The sequence below is a fragment of the Lycorma delicatula genome, chromosome 1 (genome assembly GCF_047948215.1).
Source record: "Lycorma delicatula isolate Av1 chromosome 1, ASM4794821v1, whole genome shotgun sequence".
Taxonomy (NCBI): domain Eukaryota; kingdom Metazoa; phylum Arthropoda; class Insecta; order Hemiptera; family Fulgoridae; genus Lycorma; species Lycorma delicatula.
The window spans coordinates 371712158-371733163 of NC_134455.1; the positions used below are offsets into that span (position 1 = coordinate 371712158).

At 36.4% G+C, this 21006-nt stretch overlaps 1 protein-coding gene across 3 annotated transcripts in view; it reads right to left on the minus strand.

Moving 5' to 3' along the window:
- The window catches only part of LOC142318436 (uncharacterized), a 124562-nt gene extending 103800 nt beyond the window's left edge, over positions 1-20762 (minus strand). For 2 of the 3 annotated variants that reach the window (XM_075355023.1, XM_075355021.1), the window contains exons 1-5: positions 20606-20762; positions 16877-16933; positions 13797-13844; positions 10045-10092; positions 225-245 (exon numbers count right to left, since the gene is read on the minus strand). In XM_075355023.1, coding sequence (XP_075211138.1) covers positions 225-245; positions 10045-10092; positions 13797-13844; positions 16877-16933; positions 20606-20667 — 236 coding nt within the window. In that variant the 5' untranslated portion in view covers positions 20668-20762. The remainder of the gene's footprint in view (positions 1-224; positions 246-10044; positions 10093-13796; positions 13845-16876; positions 16934-20605) is intronic. The other variant, XM_075355022.1, reaches the window with a different exon arrangement.
- Between the last annotated feature and the right edge of the window lie 244 nt (positions 20763-21006).

Sequence of the window (21006 nt, forward strand, 5' to 3'; positions counted from 1 at the left end):
TGTCGTTTTGTGTCTTAGTGTTTTTATGAAGTTTGTATTTTTAAATAAAATGTAAGGGCCCTATACACCCTTACATATGACGATCCAGGTGGTGATACTAACATCTTTTAAAGATTGTGACGAGGGCTAATGACCTTAGTAGTTGATGCCCGTAAAAATTCAGGAAAAAAAAATTAATAATAATAATAATAATAGCAATAACACCCTTTCTTTTCTGTACTTACGAATGAGGTTCAAAATCATTCCTGTAAAACAAACAGAAATATGTTAATCCACATGAACATTGTTAAAGTAAAATAAATACAATCAAGTATAATAATACTATGTATAAATGTAATAATAAGCAAGTAGGCTTCTAAGAAAACCGGTTTAGATTATAACAGATCATTTCGATTTAGTTTCAGTGTAGTTTATATTTTATTATTAATTATTTTATAAAAATGAAATAATCTTCGCCTATTGCCTAATTATGTGAAACACCTATTTATAGCATTTTTTATGGCTAGCATTTTTTTTTGATGGATGGCAAATCCATCAAACTATACGAAGCCAAACATGCCCGAAAGACAGCATGCCCTGAGAAACTGTGTGTTGTATCGATAGGGGAAACCCTTCTAATCACACCTAAGTCAGGCGCTGTAGGAAATATACCATGCGTGTAGCGACCTGTGAGGGATTCATCCCACCTAACCATCCAATATGCAAAGCCCCGATCTTCAAACTCCTTCTTCGTTCTGACGTCAATAGATTATGTACTTTGGAAATGTAGCGTTTCTTATGCTCATTAGCCAAGATATCTCTTGGTTTGACACCGACTATAACACAGACTGCCTCCCGCGAAACTGTTCTATAACCGTCTATAACAGCTTCTATAAAAGCGGCTATAAAAGCGTCTATAAAATAACTAAAAGTAAGATCTTTGTCGCCAACTTATAACAACAATAACATGTCTCCACGCTTCCAACACGCGGGAAAGTGGCGGGCGAAGAGTAAACTATCATAAATTCTAGTTAAAGTTCCAAGAACTACTGGTAACGCTCGAACGAAAAGCTCCACTGCGATACAATCTTATTCGGGGCCATGTGCAATGCCATACTGTAGATCACCTGACGCATCTCTGCCTCGCAACTTCTCTTCTGACCTACCAAAGTTATGAAATCTCACCCACCATAGTGTCATCCGGGAACAAATCATTCAGCAAAGTATTAAGGATACGGTCCTGATTAATTATCACTCCTTCGTGGGTCGACAAAGCTGGCAAGAGAACATCTTTCCTGCGCTTATGACTAAAGACACTATACACAATGCTCCAAGGATCTCTACTCCCTTATTCCTGAACGAAGGAACGCAAGGAATTACGCTTGCAGGATCTAATACTATGAAAGTACCTAGCCCTCCTTCTGCGGTAAGGGCCGCACGCCAATCGTGATCACCCTCTCGTTGCAATGTTACCCTCTTGTGATCACCCTCTCGTTGTAATGGCAGCTTCAGCTGCTGTAACTACCGCAGAGTGAAATTTTCTGCCAGGACATCCAATGGCAGGCTGTGAAGGACTTGAGAACAAATCTCCTGTCTGTACTCTAACAAAGAGGAGAATTTTGGCTAGTCCGCCATTCTATGCAGTAAAGTATCCGTTATGGCCATCGCGTAGCTCATCCGCTATTTCAAAAATTATCAATCGAAGATTGAATAGTCAGATTGAATAGTGAAGAAGAATAGTCACCGACCACAGACTAATGAAGCGATTTCCCTACAAATGATACGAATGATTCTATCCCATCTCGCTAAATGTTCCTCAGTAAAATCCATGTATTGGAAATATGAACTAACAACTGTAAGGTTCAGTCCGCGAATCGCAAGTCTGACCACAATATGATGCGCGTCAGAAACCTTCCGTATAAAGACACTATCAAGCGACTTCCTGAACAGAATAGCAGGGGTATGCCCTACACAAAACGTTTCCCAGCTGTGAAAGCCTAGCAGATCACCCCTAATTACATATGGGTGCTGCAGAAGCACCCATATTCAATATGGCTCCGTGTCTCTACAACTTCACTTAACTAAACCTGGACTACATAAGGACCCTGGGCATTAAGTTGACCGAACCTAACCATTAAGGAATCGAAGGACAGCTCAACGGCTTTTATGTAACAGCCACACTTTTCACTAACAATTGGTTGCTCATAATTTTTGTGCTATCATTTAGCATAGGCCGGAGCCTCGGACCTATGCAAACAGTCATCACGCTTGTGGCTCTCATCACCACAATGCCCACACAGCAAGGCAAACTTGGAAAATTTATCCCCGTGATCACATCTGCAACACTTGAATCATCTTTGAACATCCACGTACTCTTTTCCTCAGCAGGACGAAAAATCGGTAAACAGTCTGCCTGCAGACGTAAATTTTTAAAGTGACCAGAATCCAATTAAAAAACTCCGGAATATTTCTGGGTATCACGCAAACACGTCTTAAAGAGAAGCCTCCAGTCCCTCCGGATGGCGGCTTCATCCAAATCAGTGTTATGTTCTCAAATGGTGGAAAAGACCTCCTCATCGGTAAGGTTACGGTCAATATCATACACCGTGGACTCACGGTCAATATCAGTGGACCCACACTATCTAAATTTGATCGTCCATCAACCTCTTTGCCGCATGTTGGCTTCTGATAACCGTGGCATTTTGAGTTTCGTCATACGCCGGGCGCACCGACGTGATCTTAAAACCCTCTGCCTCTCCTACTACTTTCGCCGTTGTACATGATTTTCTTGTTTGGAGATCTTGAACTTGATATCCTGTACGTGAACAACTGCCCTCCTACTTCCTTTTTGATTAATAATCAACTTGGAGGCCGGCCACTTTATTCTGCATAGTGCTCTTCAATTCCTCCTCCTCTGCCTTCTACACCCCTCTGACACTGATACACAGCTCCCCGTTAACTCCTTTCCTTATTGACAAACACTCATAGGCCTCCTCTTGCGATGCAGTCTCCTTTATCCTTCGCAACAAGTAGGCGTAGGTCTTCCCGGCCGCTTTCAATACAATCGTGTGGCTTTCACCAGCTGCCTAAGTGGACCTCTCGATCCCTGTGGCCGTAGTTTGTTGGGCATTAGCGGTCTGCGGAGGGGAGGACAGGACCCTAACCTGATCTCCTGTATTTCGAAACACATATAAGGCTAGCTGTCGAACATACTTCCCTGTGCTCCGTGCGCCATTCCAAACCCTGTAACGCAGCCGCACACTCGCGCCGCAGCCTGTCCTGATCCAGGCCCCATAGGTTATTGCGATCCGAATCTGGAGCTGTTGGACCGCCACTGTAAGCAATCTCGTAGGTTATAAGCCTATGATCACTCACACTGGCCTCCAGCCAGTGTTTTAGGTAAATTAAGCTACCGAATCTGTACTCCATTTAAACTTATTTTTCAAAAGTATGAATTCTGACAAGAGGCTTTAAGCAAACATTCGCGAATGTCATCAGCCATGATGTTTACCAGGAAGCACATCTTTGTGTGCACATAAACCAGTTGATACGTACTATCATTTAAATAGGAGGTTTTAATAATTTTTAATCTTTTTTAGTACAAAATTTTTGTTGCAACAATTACTAGATTTTTTCTATTTAGTTTTCTACTATTAAATATTAGTTTTATTTTCTTTTTTATTCAAGAGTTTTTCTTTATTTTTGAGGCTTCCAAGATTTTTATCAGGAATTTTTGCATATTTGTCTATCGTAAAAAATATTTAAAATTGTTTTGTTTTTATTACATTATCGGATTGATAAATAAAGTAAAAGGTATGAAATTTTATAAAATTTATATTTCTGGGAATTATGTTGGTGACTATTTACTTAATAGAATACCACATGTTAAATTTATTTTCAATTTACACCTTTTATTTTACATATGTAAACTACAAACTGTATATAAAAACCATGTTAAATGTAAATACAATTTAAGGGTTATTATTAATTTAGTGTTTAGAATTCTGGAATATTTAAATCCACACTTAAACATATAAAAAGTCAAGTTAAAAGAAATACTTCAAACTAATAATTTTTTTTCACCAATTTCTGATATCATAAGATCCACTACTACATTGTCTTTTACCAATAACACTTAACATCTAAGACGTAAAACCTAAGGAAGAATCCTGGTCTCCAGTGCTGGTGGAAAAATTTTCAATATGGGACTCGGTTGTTTTCCTAGTAAGATTGGGCTACGTAATCCTTGTTACGTAGTAATATAGTTGTTAGCAAATCACTTAATATTTAATCAAATAAAATTAAAAAATTCTTCTTTAAATATATTTAAAGTTTTTTTTTTGTTGTCTTCAGTCATTTGACTGGTTTGATGCAACTCTCCAAGATTCCCTATCTAGTGCTAGTCGTTTCATTTCGGTATACCCCCTACATTCTACATCCCTAACAATTTGTTTTACATATTCCAAACGTGGCCTGCCTACACAATTTTTTCCTTCTATCTGTCCTTCCAATATTAAAGCGACTATTCCAGGATGCCTTAGTATGTGGCCTATAAGTCTGTCTCTTCTTTTAACTATATTTTTCCAAATGCTTCTTTCTTCATCTGTTTTCTGTAATACCTCTTCATTTGTCACTTTATCCACCCATCTGATTTTTAACATTCTCCTATAGCACCACATTTCAAAAGCTTCTAATCTTTCCTTCTCAGATACTCCGATTGTCCAAGCTTCACTTCCATATAAAGCGACACTCCAAACATATACTTTCAAAAATTTTTTCCTAACATTTAAATTAATTTTTGATGTTAACAAATTATATTCCTGACTGAAGGCTCGTTTCGCTTGTACTATTCGGCATTTTATATCGCTCCTGCTTCGTCCATCTTTAGTAATTCAACTTCCCAAATAACAAAATTCTACCTCCATAATCTTTTCTCCTCCTATTTTCACATTCATTGGTCCATCTTTGTTATTTCTAATACAATTCATTACTTTTGTTTTGTATTGGTTTATTTTCATGCGATAGTTCTTGCGTAGGACTTCATTTATGCCATTCATTGTTTCTTCTAAATCCTTTTTACTCTCGGCTAGAATTACTATATCATCAGCAAATCGTAGCATCTTTATCTTTTCACCTTGTACTGTTACTCCGAATCTAAATTGTTCTTTAACATCATTAACTGCTAGTTCCATGTAAAGATTAAAAAGTAACGGGGATAGGGAACATCCTTGTCGGACTCCCTTTCTTATTACGGCTTCTTTCTTATGTTCTTCGATTATTACTGTTGCTGTTTGGTTCCTGTACGTATTAGCAATTGTTCTTCTATCTCTGTATTTGAACCCTAATTTTTATAAAATGCTGAATATTTTATTCCAGTCTACGTTATCGAATGCTTTTTTCTAGGTCTATAAACGCCAAGTATGTTGGTTTGTTTTTCTTTAATCTTTCTTCTACTATTAATCTGAGGCCTACAATTGCTTCCCTTGTCCCTATACTTTTCCTGAAACCAAATTGGTCTTCTCCTAGCACTTCTTCCACTCTCATCTCAATTCTTCTGTATAGAATTCTAGTTAAGATTTTTGATGCATGACTAGTTAAACTAATTGTTCTGTATTCTTCACATATATCTGCCCCTGCTTTCATTGGTATCATGACTATAACACATTTTTTGAAGTCTGACGGAACTTCGCCTTTTTCATAAATATTACACACCAGCTTGTATAATCTATCAATCGCTTCCTCACCTGCACTGCGCAGTAATTCTACAGGTATTCCGTCTATTCCAGGAGCCTTTCTGCCATTTAAATCTTTTAATGCTCTCTTAAATTCAGATCTCAGTATTGTTTCTCCCATTTCATCCTCCTCAACTTCCTCTTCTTCGTCTGTATCACCATCTTCTAATTCATTTCCTCCGTATAACCCTATATTCTAACCCATCTATCGACTTTACCTTTCGTATTACATATTGGTCTACCATCTTTGTTTAACACATTATCAGATTTTAATTTATGAACCCCAAAATTTTCCTTAACTTTCCTGTATGCTTCGTCTATTTTACCAGTGTTCATTTCTCTTTCCACTTCTGAACACTTTTCTTTAATTCACTCTTCTTTTGCTAATTTGCACTTCCTGTTTATAGCATTTCTTAATTGTTGGTAGTTACTTTCTTCATCACTAATCACCCTGTCCCCCGCTGATAAGCGGGCCTTTTATAATCAAACGGACAGGGTAAAACAACTGCTGACAAGCCATCGAGAGGATTCGTGGAACGAATACCTCGCCTCGGTCTCTGACGACATCTCCTCGGTGTTCAGGTTGAACAGGAGACTGCGAGAAGGGAAGAAGCCTCGCCATCCGGTTGTGGGGCAGCGAGGTTTTCTTGCATACTCGGAGGCGGAGAGGGCCGAGGTATTCGCCGATACCTTGGAGGAGCAGTTCACTCCAAACCCCCCTCCCTCCCCGAACGACGAGCACACAACCGAGGTGGAATCCTTTCTTGTAGATTATTTCTCACAGGTGGAGGACGCCCCTCTAGAGATTGACCAAGTCACTGAAGCGGAAGTTTCCGCAGCCATTAAGGCCACAAGCCCCGACAAGGCCCCGGGTGTCGACGGGATCAGCGCCCGTGCATTCCGGAACATACCGGCCTCCGTGATTACAGCAATTTCGGTGATATTCACGTCCATTTTGTACGTTGGATATTTCCCGAATTGTTGGAAAACGGCCAAAGTCGTATGTTTACCCAAACCGGGGAAAAGTTTACTTTTCCCACGGAATTATAGGCCAATCTCCCTGTTACCGGTATTGTCTAAGTTGTTCGAGAGGATTTTTCTCGAAAAACTGAGGCGATACATGGAGGGAGAAGTGCGGCCCGAGCAATTTGGGTTCAGGGAGGGTCACTCAACCACCCTCCAACTGGTAAAAATAATAGACGACCTTGTCGGAGGCCTGAACAGGAAACGGGTGACGGCAGCCGTTTTTCTGGATGTGGCCAAGGCCTTTGACAAAGTTTGGCATAGCGGGCTGCTTTATAAGCTAGCGCGATCGGCGATCCCCTACCGCTATGTCAGACTGATGCGGTCATATCTGCTAGACCGACATTTTGTCGTGCGCGTAGGGGAAACGATTTCCTCCACCAGAGAAATAGCCGCTGGGGTTCCCCAAGGAGCAGTACTTTCCCCGTTCTTGTACACTTTGTACGTGAACGATATGCCGCTGTCGGAAGGGGTCAAAACGGCCCTTTATGCAGACGACACGGCATATTTCTACGAATCCGCAAATGTGGATTACGCGGTCCGGAGGCTCCAAAGGCAGCTGGACTTAGTGGAACCGTGGCTCGACATGTGGAGAATCAGGGTCAACGGTGAAAAATCGGTGGCCGTGATGTTCACATGCAAGACACGAAAACCGACCAGAGAGCTGGAAATCTCAGGGGAGAAAATCCCTTTTGAGAAAACAGTTAAGTACCTGGGGGTGGTGTTGGACAGGCGGCTTACCTTCGGCGAACATGTAAATTATGCGACCCGGAGGGCTAAGGCCGCCAGAGCCTCGCTATACCCAGTGCTGAACAGTGCCAGCCCATACCCACTGGCAACTAAGCTCCTCATTTTTCGGCTGTACGTACTGCCGATTCTAACATATGCTTACCCGGCGTGGGGGGCAGTGTTGAGCTCCTCGCTTCAAAAGAAGATCGAGGCCGTCCAAAACATCGCGTTGCGGACGATCTTTGGAGCTCCGTGGTTCGTCAGGAACGCCACTCTCCGATCTGATGCGAGATTTCAATCCGTGTCCGAGGTGGGGGTGGCGCAGGCGCGCAGACTGTTCGGGAGAGCGGCTGTGTCCGAACACAGTCATCTTCGGGACATCTGCCGAGAGGACCCAACTCCGACAGTTGTAAGGAAGCGGCCTCACGCCGTACTGGACGAACCACCGTGATGGTGCGGTGCGGTAGCCGAAAATCGACAAACCAGGCTTAGGGGCCTCCATATCGCATGAGCCATAAACGGAATAGTGCGTCAGACGCGTTTCCGGGGTCGCGAGTGAAAAGTTTTCGCGAGTTATATAGTTTGAAGACGTCAAACACGGTAAGTCGCGCATAAAACAAAAACGCGGTCTAAATTTAAAAAAAAAACTTACAGTAAGACAAAATATCCCAGCAATTGCGACTCCTCCGGAAAAGGGGACGCATTGCTCCCTCCTTATAGCTAGTGCCCCGTTGTGGCGTATTCCTGCTAGCCTATTAAAGAGTTAGCACCGAAAGGACTTCAGTGGACGGTCTGAAGGGGAATTACGTCGGGAGGACAGGCTTTATAAGCCTAGCCTTCCGCGGTCGGCCCATGAAATGGGTTCGATAACGCTGGTTTAACAACGGATTGGAATGCAATTAAATCCGTCTTAAATTCACTAAAATAATAATAGACAAAACTTGAAAAATTAGATCCGAGATTAAAAAATAACCCTTTTAAAAACAAGCCCGATTAGAATGATCCAGCAGCAAGGGACTCTGTCCAGGTTCTGCGATAAAGTAGGGAGTAATAGACTCCTGCCAACTTTGCATTCCATTCCATTCCATTCATCACTAACATTCTTATATTTTCTACGTTCATCAACCAGCTGCAATATATCATCTGAAACCCAAGGTTTTCTACCAGTTCTCTTTGTTCCGCCTAAGTTCGCTTCTGCTGATTTAATAATTTCCTTTTTAACATTCTCCCATTCTTCTTCTACATTTTCTACCTTATCTTTTTTACTCAGACCTCTTGCAATGTCCTCCTCAAAAATCTTCTTTACCTCCTCTTCATCAAGCTTCTCTAAATTCCACCGATTCATCTGACACCTTTTCTTCAGGTTTTTAAACCCCAATTTATATTTCATTATCAGAAAATTATGGTCGCTATCAATGTCTGCTCCAGTGTAAGTTTTGCAATCAATGAGTTGATTTCTAAATCTTTGCTTAACCATGATATAATCTATCTGATACCTTGCAGTATCGCCTGGCTTTTTCCAAGTGTATATTCTTCTATTATGATTTTTAAATTGGGTGTTGGCAATTACTAAATTATACTTTGTGCAAAACTCTATAAGTCTGTCCCCTCTTTCATTCCTTTTGCCCAGCCCGTATTCACCTACTATATCTCCTTCCTTGCCCTTTCCAATGCTTGCATTCCAATCTCCAACTATTATTAAATTTTCATCTCCTTTTACGTCTTTAATTGCTTCATCAATCTCTTCGTATACACACTCTACCTCATCATCATCATGGGCGCTTGTAGGCATATAAACGTTAACAATCGTTGTCGGTTTAGGTTCTGATTTTATCCTTATTACAATGATTCTATCGTTATGCGTTTTGAAATATTCTACTCTCTTCCCTATCTTCTTGTTCATTATGAACCCTACTCCTGCCTGCCCATTATTTGAAGCTAAGTTTATTATTCTAAAATCACCTGACCAAAAGTCGCCTTCCTCTCCCCACCGAACCTCACTAATTCCTACTACATCCACATTTATCTTATCCATTTCTCTTTATAAATTTTCCAGCCTACCAACCATTTTTAAACTTCTAACATTCCACGCTCCGACTCGTAGAATGTTATTTTTTAATTTTCTGATGACCCCCTCCTTAGTAGTCCCCACCCGGAGATCCGAACGGGAGACTAGTTTACCTCCGGAATATTTTACTAAGGAAGGCGCCTCCATCATTGCTATATGAAAATGCAGAGAGCCACATTTTCTTGGAAAAAAAGCAGCTGTAGTTTTCCATTGCTTTCAGCTGCGCAGTACTCAGAGCACTGAGTGATGTTGATATGGCCGTTTAAGTCGTCCTGACTCACGCCCCTAACTACTACTGAAATAGCTGCTGCCCTCTTTCAGGAATCATTCCTTAGTCTGGGTCTCAACAGATACCTCTACGATATGGTTGCACTTTCGGTCCAGCTACTCTGTATCACTGAGTACTAAAGCCCCCCTCACCAACGGCAAGGTCTCATGATTCATAGAGGAGGATTTTTAAAGTAAATATTGTATAATTAGATTATGAATAAATTGGTAACTATATTTACTCACGTTTTTAAGTTGAACATTTTTAGACCGAAGAATGATTCTTTTAAATACCTGTAATAAAGTAATTTAGGCTATAAAAAATTTACTCATTTATTCACTGGCCAAAATTTGAAAAAAAATTCTGTGTAAAATACAAAAATAAAGCTTAAATTTTCCACTTTCTTAGCTCATCCTCATCATTATAATCCTGTTCACTAGAATATTGTGCTAAAGAATGCTGCAGTACTTTTCTAGTGTTTCCAGTTTTCCTCACTCATATTTTCCAAGAAGAAAACACATATTTATTCTTGTTTGAACTCTTATTAATTGTTTATTTTTAAAAAAGGAAATTTTTTTTTATTTATTTAATTGAAATATTAAGGAAGAATTTAACCGACATGAAGGTAAATTTCATTAAATGTATATATCCACAAAGCATAAATGAAACAAATATGAGTAATAAGATGAGGTATTAGAAATATTTAATCTAGATTTAATATATATTTTGTACGATTAAAAGCATCATCGAAAAAAATATCGGATCATCAACTAAAGTTTTAGGATCATATGAACTCGTCACTGAAAATATATTTCAACTATTCGTTAGAGCAATATTATATAATCGCGGAAAATGCAAAACACAAAATCATAATTCAGCTAATACTGTCAAACAATAATCAAGTATTGGATAATTAATAAAATAAAGAAAAAAATATGCTGCAGTCCTACTCGTGGATACAATATCCATAAAGAATTATTTCGATTATTTAATACTATCTAGATATGACAGTAAGCGTATTATGTGGTTTTACAGTAACAAATAATAATAGGAATTGGACTCTCGTGACTTTTTAATTTATTTAACGTGTGGAATGTTAGTTGACTTTAAAAATGATGTACAATTCTTTTCCCGGCTTTTCATATTATGAACAACAGGTTCAAGTAAAACATTACTATACTTATTTAATTAATCATAAAATATTCAGGTAAAAGTAAGAAAATACAATTGAAGGTACAATAGAAATATTATGATACAAAATGGATTTTTTTTTGTGATTGAAAGCTATATTTTTACGTGGGTCTTTAACTGAAGGAGTAAGTTGCAGGTCTGCAATATCTTGTAATAATTGCGCACTAGCTGGTATCAAAAATTACATTCCTCACCCGACTATTTCTTTTAAGTATTTTTTTTAGTATAACATGATGTTTGCCGTTACTCGGGAGATTGTTTATTTTTTTCCTGTTATAAGTACGTACACTTCGATGTGAATTTCATTCACAATAACAGTTTTAAGAAGCAACATAACATAACATATCTAATGTGCCTCATAAATCAATTTACGAGGTCTGTTCAAAAAATACGTACACTGTTTGAATTGCGCGGGTCCAGTTGGTTCCTGTCAAATCCGCTTGGCGTCGACATGTTCCTACAGATCTGCTGATTACAACGCAGTTTTTTGATTGCAAATATCATTATTGGTTGCTTAGCTACGCAGTTGTTTGTGAAGTGTGTTTTTTCGTTTGGCGGATTTTAGAATGAATGACTTGAACGAGCGAAGAGTTGCTGTGAAATCTTGTGTTAAACTCGGAAAATCTGCAAGTGAAACTTTTGATATGCTCAAGATGGCTCACCGCGATGTTGCTATGAAGCGTGTGACATGTTTTAAGTGGCATTGGCGTTTTAAAGATGGTCGTCAGTGAATGAAGACGATGAGCGTCCTGGATGTCCTTCCAGGTCAACTCACGATTCACACATAGAAAAAATCAACACCCTAGTTCGGGCAAACTGACGGCTGACCATCAACCGGCTGCGGAACGCTAACCGGCGGAAAAAGCCAGAAATGTGGAAGAGTAGTGACTGATTTTTTTATCATGACAATAGCTCCAGACCATTTAGTCCTCAGAACTCATGTGTTTTTGGCCGAACATTCGATTACTGTTTTTCCTCACCGTCCCTAATCACTTGACCTCGCTCTTTGTGACTTCTTCTTGTTCCCAAAACTCAAAAGGCCTTTGAAAGGAAGAAGATTTGAGACCATTCCCGAGATTGAGGCAAACGCGACGAAGGAACTGAAGAACATCACAAAAGAAGCGTTCCAGGACTGTTTCCAAAAGTGAAAACACCGTTGGGATAAGTGCGTGCGTAGAGGAGGAGAGTACTTTGAAGGAGGCCCAGACAAGTAACTTCTAAATAAAGTACATTTTGTTTTATGACGTTAGTCTACGTATTTTTTGAACAGACCTCGTATCATTATATACTGTATTTAATTTAATTAGGTTCATTGTACTCGATGGCGACTGATTTGAATTTTTATGCTAAATGAAATCAAACGACTTGAAATAATAAAAAGATAATGGGTTGTGAAATAAAACTACCGGTAAGTTTTTTAGAATTATTAAAAATCGAGTTATTAAGCTACAACCTCGCCGTTAAATATAGTGGGAGGAGGAGAATCAGCGCAGGTCGTAGAGGTACATGTTGTTATACCTGGCTGGGAGATCTAAATATTCAGTCCTGCTTATTCAAATTAATACTCCTTCGTCACAGAGCTCGATAATTCACATTAAAATCATGACACACTATGGTATTCAATTTATTGACAATTTCAAAGATTACCAATAGTGTATGTATTAGGGTTTTAAAAGTACCAGAAGGAAATCTATGCATGATCAATAAAATTGATTTTAGATTAGAACATTGAATTGGGCAGCATTCAAGTTCAATTTCTTCCATGAAAAATGGATTTTTCAACTTTTTTGAGAAGGTCGTCTTTAACAGAAATTGAGATTCCCCGGTTTTATATGCAATTCTACAAAATGATTCAGGAAGCTTAATATTACGTTGCTTAGAAATGGCTTCTGTGTTGGTCAGCCAGTGTTCAGAAAAAAACCATGAAAAACCTGGTGAATCGTTGAAAAAATATTTCAAGTTATTCGGTTTATTTATTAAGCGTGAATATTTATACGGAGAATCTTATTCTTGATATAAGTCTGTTATTTAAAAAGATTTATTCTAACTATGGTGATGAAATTTTAATCCTAATCGTAAAATTGAGAGCATGAGTTGATACGCCATCGATACAGATAACGGTTTCATCCAAAGCAATTATCGAACTTCTAATCGAGTCCGTACATCCTTCAGTTGGTCTGAAAACACAACATAATTTTTTCCGACTTTTCCATAGGTTTTTAACATAAGAAAGTCTTTTGTAATACTAAATAATAAAAAAGAAAATTTTGTTTGTAAATAGCACAAGGGAGTTTTAAATTTTTCCTTTCTACTGAGCAATCTGAATAGTCCAAAATGGTACCAAAGAAGAATCTCCAACACTAAGAGAGTATTTTCTATCTATCTTATCAAAGAGAGCTGTGTTTTGTTGCTGATAACAGAAATAGAAATTAATCGTGGCTTTATGAGATAGTCGATTTCTCTTAGTTTTGGGAATGATATTTTCTATCTTTAACACAAATTACTAGTACGGGGTATATCCCATTGAACAAGGAACGATTATTTTCATGGGATTTTCATACCAATATTTATTATCTCCAACTTCTACTGCCTAATAAAAAGAAAACATGAACACATTTCCCATCGTTTTTTCTTTTGCATTGACAGCTGTATGCCGCATCCAAAATCTTTTTTGTACTGATTTTCGTTTAAAGTTTAATTTCCATTTTAGTAGAAGAGAATAGCAACTGGTTGTTTTTTTTAATTTAGGCGGAAGTCTTACCTGTCCTTCTTTAGGTAAAATAACTATTTTTAACAGAATACTTACATTGTGGGTTGTGTTTCCTCTATCGCACAATCGTCCATCGATAGACAACTGTAATAAAAAATTAATATTTACAATATGGATACTAATCAATAACTACTAAAATTAACCTAAACATTATTGTGCTGATAATTCAGAAATTACCAACATTTTACTTTGTATTATATTTTCTGTATTCCTCTAGAATTTTGTAAATTATCGTGTTAAGTATTTGCCGTCCTTTGAAAATGGTGGTATGACCTGATTGTTTATCAAATATTACAGTTGAACCAGTCATTAAAAACCGATTTAATGAACTCTTTTAAAATTTTTTTGTTATAAAATAAAAATCGGTTTATGTAAAAAAATATTTTTTTAAAGTACCTTACTTTATAATTGTTACTATTTAATAATTATCAATGGCTCAATAGATGAATCGTTAGTAACTTGTCACTGAATGAAGCTAAAACACATGTTAAGATTTATTCTCTTTAATCTCTGTGCAATAATAAATCTTGTTATGAATTGCAGGAAAAAAGAAAACACATAATTTAGATCACAATCTATATGATAAAAATAATATGAATTCATTTGTAATAATTTTTTTCTTGATTCCATAACATAGTTTATGTTTTAATAAAACATTAGATTACTTTGCTTGGCATTTCTCCCGCTGCCATCCCAATCTGGCGCCCTAAAGCGTAAGACCAAATGTATGGGCCACAAAACGCTACTGAGCCTCCAAACAGTTTAGCGATCACTGTCCTAAGCTCACTAAGGTAAGCTCAACCGTCCACGCTGTTAGGTAAGCTCCGAGAGCTTACCTAACAGCGTGAGCCGACTAAGCGCGGTGCCATACACCACCGGCTTACGTGTTCCAAACGTTGTCTTGTCATATATTTACTAAAATAGGTAGACGCACCCCGTCAACTACTAAAAATATATATGCTATCCATAAATTAAAATTTACTTCGTCTACACAACAATTCGCTGCCACGACTAGGTCACTGAATGCCAGAAAGTACCTGTCTACCATATTAAAGCGCTTGGAGCCTTAATTGGCTGTTGGTCAGCCATATATATCTCTAGGTTAGCTTCACACAGCAGTGCGGTAGAAGTCTTTTCCCTTAGGTAAACTACTGATGTCGGTTGAACATAGCAACCGCATCAAGGAACTCCCACACGGTACGAAAATGCGGCTCTCGCCACATTCATTCGTCGCTTGAGAGTAGCCAATTTTCCTCTTCACCACTAAGTTTCACGTTAGCCAGGTCTCTGGCCCCCCTAAGAGTAGGGCAGTCAAATATAGGGTGTTCATTTGACTGAACCTCCCCGCAGACGCAAAGCTCATCAGCTGCCAGGCAGAACCAAAAGAGATATTGGGACTCAATTAGTATGGTTGGTGAGCACCCGGGCATTCATTGCTCATAAAAAAGAGCTAAAGGCATGCCATCACCCCAGATCCTGCATAAAATTATAACGCTTCCCTTAGTCGTGGTTTTTAATTCCAGCTGCCATGCTTCTATCGCGAGGCTCTTCAGCAGGCGAGAAATGTGCAACTTAACGAAATTTCCTGTGCATTGTCATCACCGTTCCGCTCTGGGTGTGCCCCGGCTCGAAACCATATTCCAAATACCACGGCATCCCGACCTCTTCGCAATCTCCTCATAGCTGCCCGAATTTTCACCTCTAAATTGATTGAAAGAGCCTTTCCCAATAAGGTGGTAGCCTTGTAGGAGTTTGTTTTAAAAACACCAGCGCTTACAATTAAGGCTCTTCGCTGGGCATTCCTTAAATTTTGAACAAGTGCTCAAGGATTGCTTCCGAGCAGACCTCCTATGTTTGTGCATCTCAGAGACGGCGTCCGCCGCTACTTGCCTAATGAAGTTGCTAAACAACTTTTCATCAAAAAAAAATTATGAACTCTAACTCGGCTGATTACACAGCCTTTATACTTAATATGGGGGTTACGGATGTACGATAATTTGTCTGTACTCTTGAGAAGCATAAACTTCGTCTTTCTCGCAGAAATTTTTAAATTTTGAGTGCATATCCAGTCCTCTCCGGTTGACAAAGCCGCCTGCGCCCGGTCTTCCAGCTGTGGTCGTGAATTACCACGAACTAAAAGGAGGCAAACAACGGTGAAAGCCTGGTCCGTGATCTCTTCTGGAAATGTCAATCTCAGAAATTCGTTGATTACCACAGGTTCCACAGTAGGATAACGAGTACGGAACCCTGCGGGCTTCCCCTGGTAACGGATTTTTCCACAACTAGGTACGCATCGTTAAACAGTTCTGTACGGTTAGACAAATCGTCACGTACCACGGCTTGCAGAGCTATAGGAATATTGCGACCTTCATATTTATAGAGGACACGATAAAACATTAGAAGAAATATAAAGTACATATGCGTGAACTACGTTTTTGTTTTTTCAGGTATCATTTCTACGAAGATTTTCCATCGATTAATGACGCATTAACGACAGCATGAGTGAAATCACGTAGAGTAAAATTCAAGAACTGATTTATTTTTAATGGTGAAAATAAAGGTTAGGAAAACTGAGCTTACACAAATCAAAAACTATTTCACCGTTTCAAAATTTCATAACTATTTAATGAAAATAATAGAACTATTTAATTTTACTTAATTTTAGAACTATTTATATAAGTCATCAGTACAAAAATCTTTGTTACGAAGTTGCACACTAGAATTAATAAGCTATTCTTTGAACAGGTGCAATATTTTGAAAAATCGCTACAGATGTATATCATTTCCGGATTTCCAAAATGCTCCCTGCCTAAGAGATGAATACTTTTGTAACAAAATTCAATAGTGTTACAGGCAACAAAGTATGTATTTACCTTTCCAGCCCAAATCCTAATATTTGTAAAGCATTAAATGTATGTGAGAATTTAGCTCGTACTGCTTACTTATTAGGTAACTTTTACTAAAGAAACGAGTTTTATGATTCGTATTTTTTACTTCGTTTCATAGAAATAGAATTTTATGATTAATTTTTTTTTTTTATGTTTTTCAAAAATCATTTAATGTAACCTTTATTAAAGAAGATAGTAATAAATGAATAAATAAACTGACTTACGTACCTACATAAAAGTGTTGTATCTTTTGTACATTCAGTATATTCACTAGACTTTAATTTCCTGAAATTTAAACAAAATTAAACAAGATTAAACTGCATTATTTGCTGAAAAATTTATTAGTGTAGATTTGAACAGTAAAAGTGATAAAAAAGGAAATCCTACAAAATGTACGAATTAATGAAACCGGCTGCTGTAAGATATAAACTTCAGAAGTGATGTAGCAACTTCTAAATCCAAAAGTTGGAAAATGCCTTTTAAAGATATACGTACATCTATTAATATTTTATGTACTGTACCAATAATAAAATTACATTAAAATAAAACCCATAACATTGACAACATCCTCAGTGGTCAGAACGCCTTTATTTTCTTCGTTATATTATTTTTATCTGCCGGAATTTTACAGCCGAATCCACGATATAAATATTGGTATTTTAACACGATTTTATTGTATTTTAGGTTACTTTGTGCAAATTCACAACGTTAACTGTATATGTACAGTAAAATAGAGCAACGTTTTCTATTTATAATTGCAAAAGAATCAAATCATTAGGCGGTTTCAGTTTAATGTCAAAATTTCAATTTAAATTGTCTGTTCCAAAAGGACAAAATATGTTCAAGCTTTTAATCAACGGTCATATTTTTAATTATCTATGTTGGATTTTCATCAATACTGAATCACTAAGAATTTTTTTATTCACAGTAGTTAATTTTATGTTATAAGAGTAAGTATTTTTTAATAAATATTTCCCATTTAAACTAGCAATCTCTGTGGTGGATATATCTATTAAATAATTAACTTTGTAAAATACCAATAAAACATATATATAAAACAATATATAAATATTACCACGAACATAATAAATATGAATATAATATATATATTAAAGTGATTGTAATGCGTATGATTATTGTTTAAAGTTTTTGCAAGTTTGCCGATGCTGCATAACAAACACAGTCCACAAGGATGTGGTGTACATCTAGTTGGCAGTCGCTGCGAAATAAAATGTTAGCAACAGTCTGAATCATGAGATATCCATGAGTGAGCCTTGTTTGCCCTTTACCCAAGAGAAAAATTATAACTCCACTAGACAGTTATTCCTACATGAGGAGCATCTCGGTTATACACGGTTATATGTATTATTAACTGGAAAAGGTTTACTGTTGATGGTATCATTCCATTAATTTTGCCACTCATCACGAATCACGTTTTCTAGAAAAGAGACAAGATCGTCAAAAACAACACGATTAGGGATAGGAGGCTGGAAACAAGTTTCTTCTGTCGCTCTCTTTTTGAATCAGATCCATCCGGGTGTGATTCGAACTGTCTGCCCTTTTCAGGACTATCGACAACATTTAAACAGATACAACACAACTATATATTACACAAAGCAAAAACATTTTACACCACCACATTTTAATGTAAGTATATCTAGGTTTGTTTATTGTTATTCTCATTGCTGGATGAAAAGGCTTTAACACCTGTAGTGTAATGTCCGTTGAAAAAAAATCATTACAAATGGTGAGGAAAGTGTTTGCTTACACACATGTTAATTAAAAAAATAATCTGCGCAAATTTTATTTTCGATAACACTCATTCTGTAGCAGTAAAATTTAAAATTGCCAACAAAGACTATTTTATAGAAATCCCGTTACTTGCAGCCGCAGAGTCACAAGCGCGTCCCGAACCAAACCCCTCTTACCACACTTCTTAAAATAGTTAGAATACGTACTCCTAAACACAATGAACTTTGTCTCAAGGCGCTAACCCCACACTTGGTCGAGAATAATTGATACAAAATTTTTATTTTTTGATTACTAGCATTTTTTTGATCACATTATTAATTTTTAAGCTTTTTTGAGGCTTTTTTAAATAAATAATTATTTTTAGTATCATGGGATTGCTGTTTGCGAATCAAGTGATTTTTTTTAATGATTTTTTATTTGTTTGCCTTGGATAAAATTCAATGTCAGGTCAAAATTATACCTGGGATCAAAGTAATTATTGTCCCAGTAACAACATTTCTACAACAGTCTACAGTAAAAATTGATTAAAAAGCGAGAATAACCGTTTTTAGAGAATACTTAGATATAGCCTATATTATTTGTATTTCAGCTTTCTTTAAATTTACTCTTTTTTCAAGTATAAAAGTAGCTTTCTGTAAATATTTTTTGAAAGTCTATAAAGTGTAATTTAAAGAACAGAATTTTGCGTGTATTTTCCTATTCGTAAATATATCATAAAATAATCTCTTTACCAAATTTCAACCTTACTAAAAATGAAGAGAGATATCTATTTTGTTTGAAGCAAAATGGATATTTTTTTTTCAGTTTAAAACCATAAGAAAATGATGCTTATATATAATAATCATTTGATTCAGAACTCACTGTTTTAACAGATACAGTAAATAATTAAATAATTAGAATGAAATAAAATAAAATTAAATTTCTTATGAAATTACATTAGAATGAAATTTGAAATGCCTGGTTTTCCTTCGAGCAGACAATTCAATATTAAGGTTTATAATATATATATATTACACATTATAGTTTTATTTAATTTTGATTGGATCACGGATCACTACGCCAGTGATATACATTTTACACGTAATAGACAGGGGACATCAATCAATATAGAAAGATATTAATAAATTTGCAGTGATTAAATCACAAAAAAGGTTTCATAAGTTGGATGGAACATATTTTGGAATTTCAGACATTTTTCTTCATAAACCCGTTTCGACTTCTCTGTTGTTTCATTTTTAGCTTTGGAATTATTTTTACAAAAATGCATTCTTACAGAGTAATCATAAAAATTATTGTTTGTTTTTTGTTTGTTTATTAATTGAAGATTTAGGGTTAAATATGAAACATTATGCTCGTCCTTTTACATGTAAACTGCTGGTTCTAAATTTTACCCCCTGAAATAACTCAGCTATTTAAAAGAACGCAATTTAATAGGAGACTTAAAATATCAAACCATAAGAAAATGATGCTTATGTGTAACAAGCGTTTCATTCAGAACTCACTGTTTTAACAGTTAATAAAATAAATAACGGCTAATCATTTATTAAGGTAATTAAATGAATTTTGTCTAACATAACACGTTAACAATTTTCCTCATTAAAAAAACTCAACTTCTAGTAGGGTTATATTCAAAAAGCCAAAGATTAGTGCGCGGAAAAACGAGACGAAAATTTTATGCCAAGCGTGGCTAAGATTTAATCCCGGATTTAGCATTTTTGTGCAAAATTTGCATTTTATTTTTCTACGCGTAACCTGGACTCATATGACTAATTACTTATCACCTGAAAAAATTATGAAATAATAGAAACTGGTTCATTACATGCGAATATTTTTTAGAAAAGTTAACCAGATTTTGATAAATGAAATACCAAAATAAGATTTAATTAATTTTTTTAAATTTTACTTCAGGAAATCATTTAGTATCTTCTTAGAGAATGTGATGTAACCATTGTTACAAAATATTACGTCACAAAAAAAAATGACACTAAATTCAACACTCTGTATGGTTAAACCTTACTTTTTACCAATAATGAAGTTATATCAATTAATTATAGATTAAATTTTAAAACATACCCTATTAAAGACTAAATCGTATGACCCTATTGGTTTTCTGAATAACTGATTTATCAACCACGATATATTTTCATTTATCTATGAAATAAGATGGATTAAATATTTTATTACAAATGTATTATAAATACTTACAGTAATGCATTAATCGGATTAAAGATCATTAGGTTTAAAATAAAAATTTTAGCACGCATCATTTTAAATTGTTTCTTCTCTTATAGTTTACTATATTAAGAAAATTTAAGTCTTTTTCTCGATTATAAGTACTTGTACTGCGTGAATAGATGTTCAGTTATAAAGTGAAGTTTTATAATGCGGCATTATAAATAGCAAAGGAAAGAGGCTCAGTCGTCATGCGCTGTAAGTACTAAGATTAAACGTGAGTAAGCGTTGTTTCAGTAAAAACATTAATAATTGAATTGTCACCAATAAAGAAAGACTCAAAGTGTTGATTTTTTTTTGCATCATATAAAACAAGTTATTCCCACACTATTCTAAGATTTGTTTTTTTTCCATTATGCAAGAGCGGTCCAACC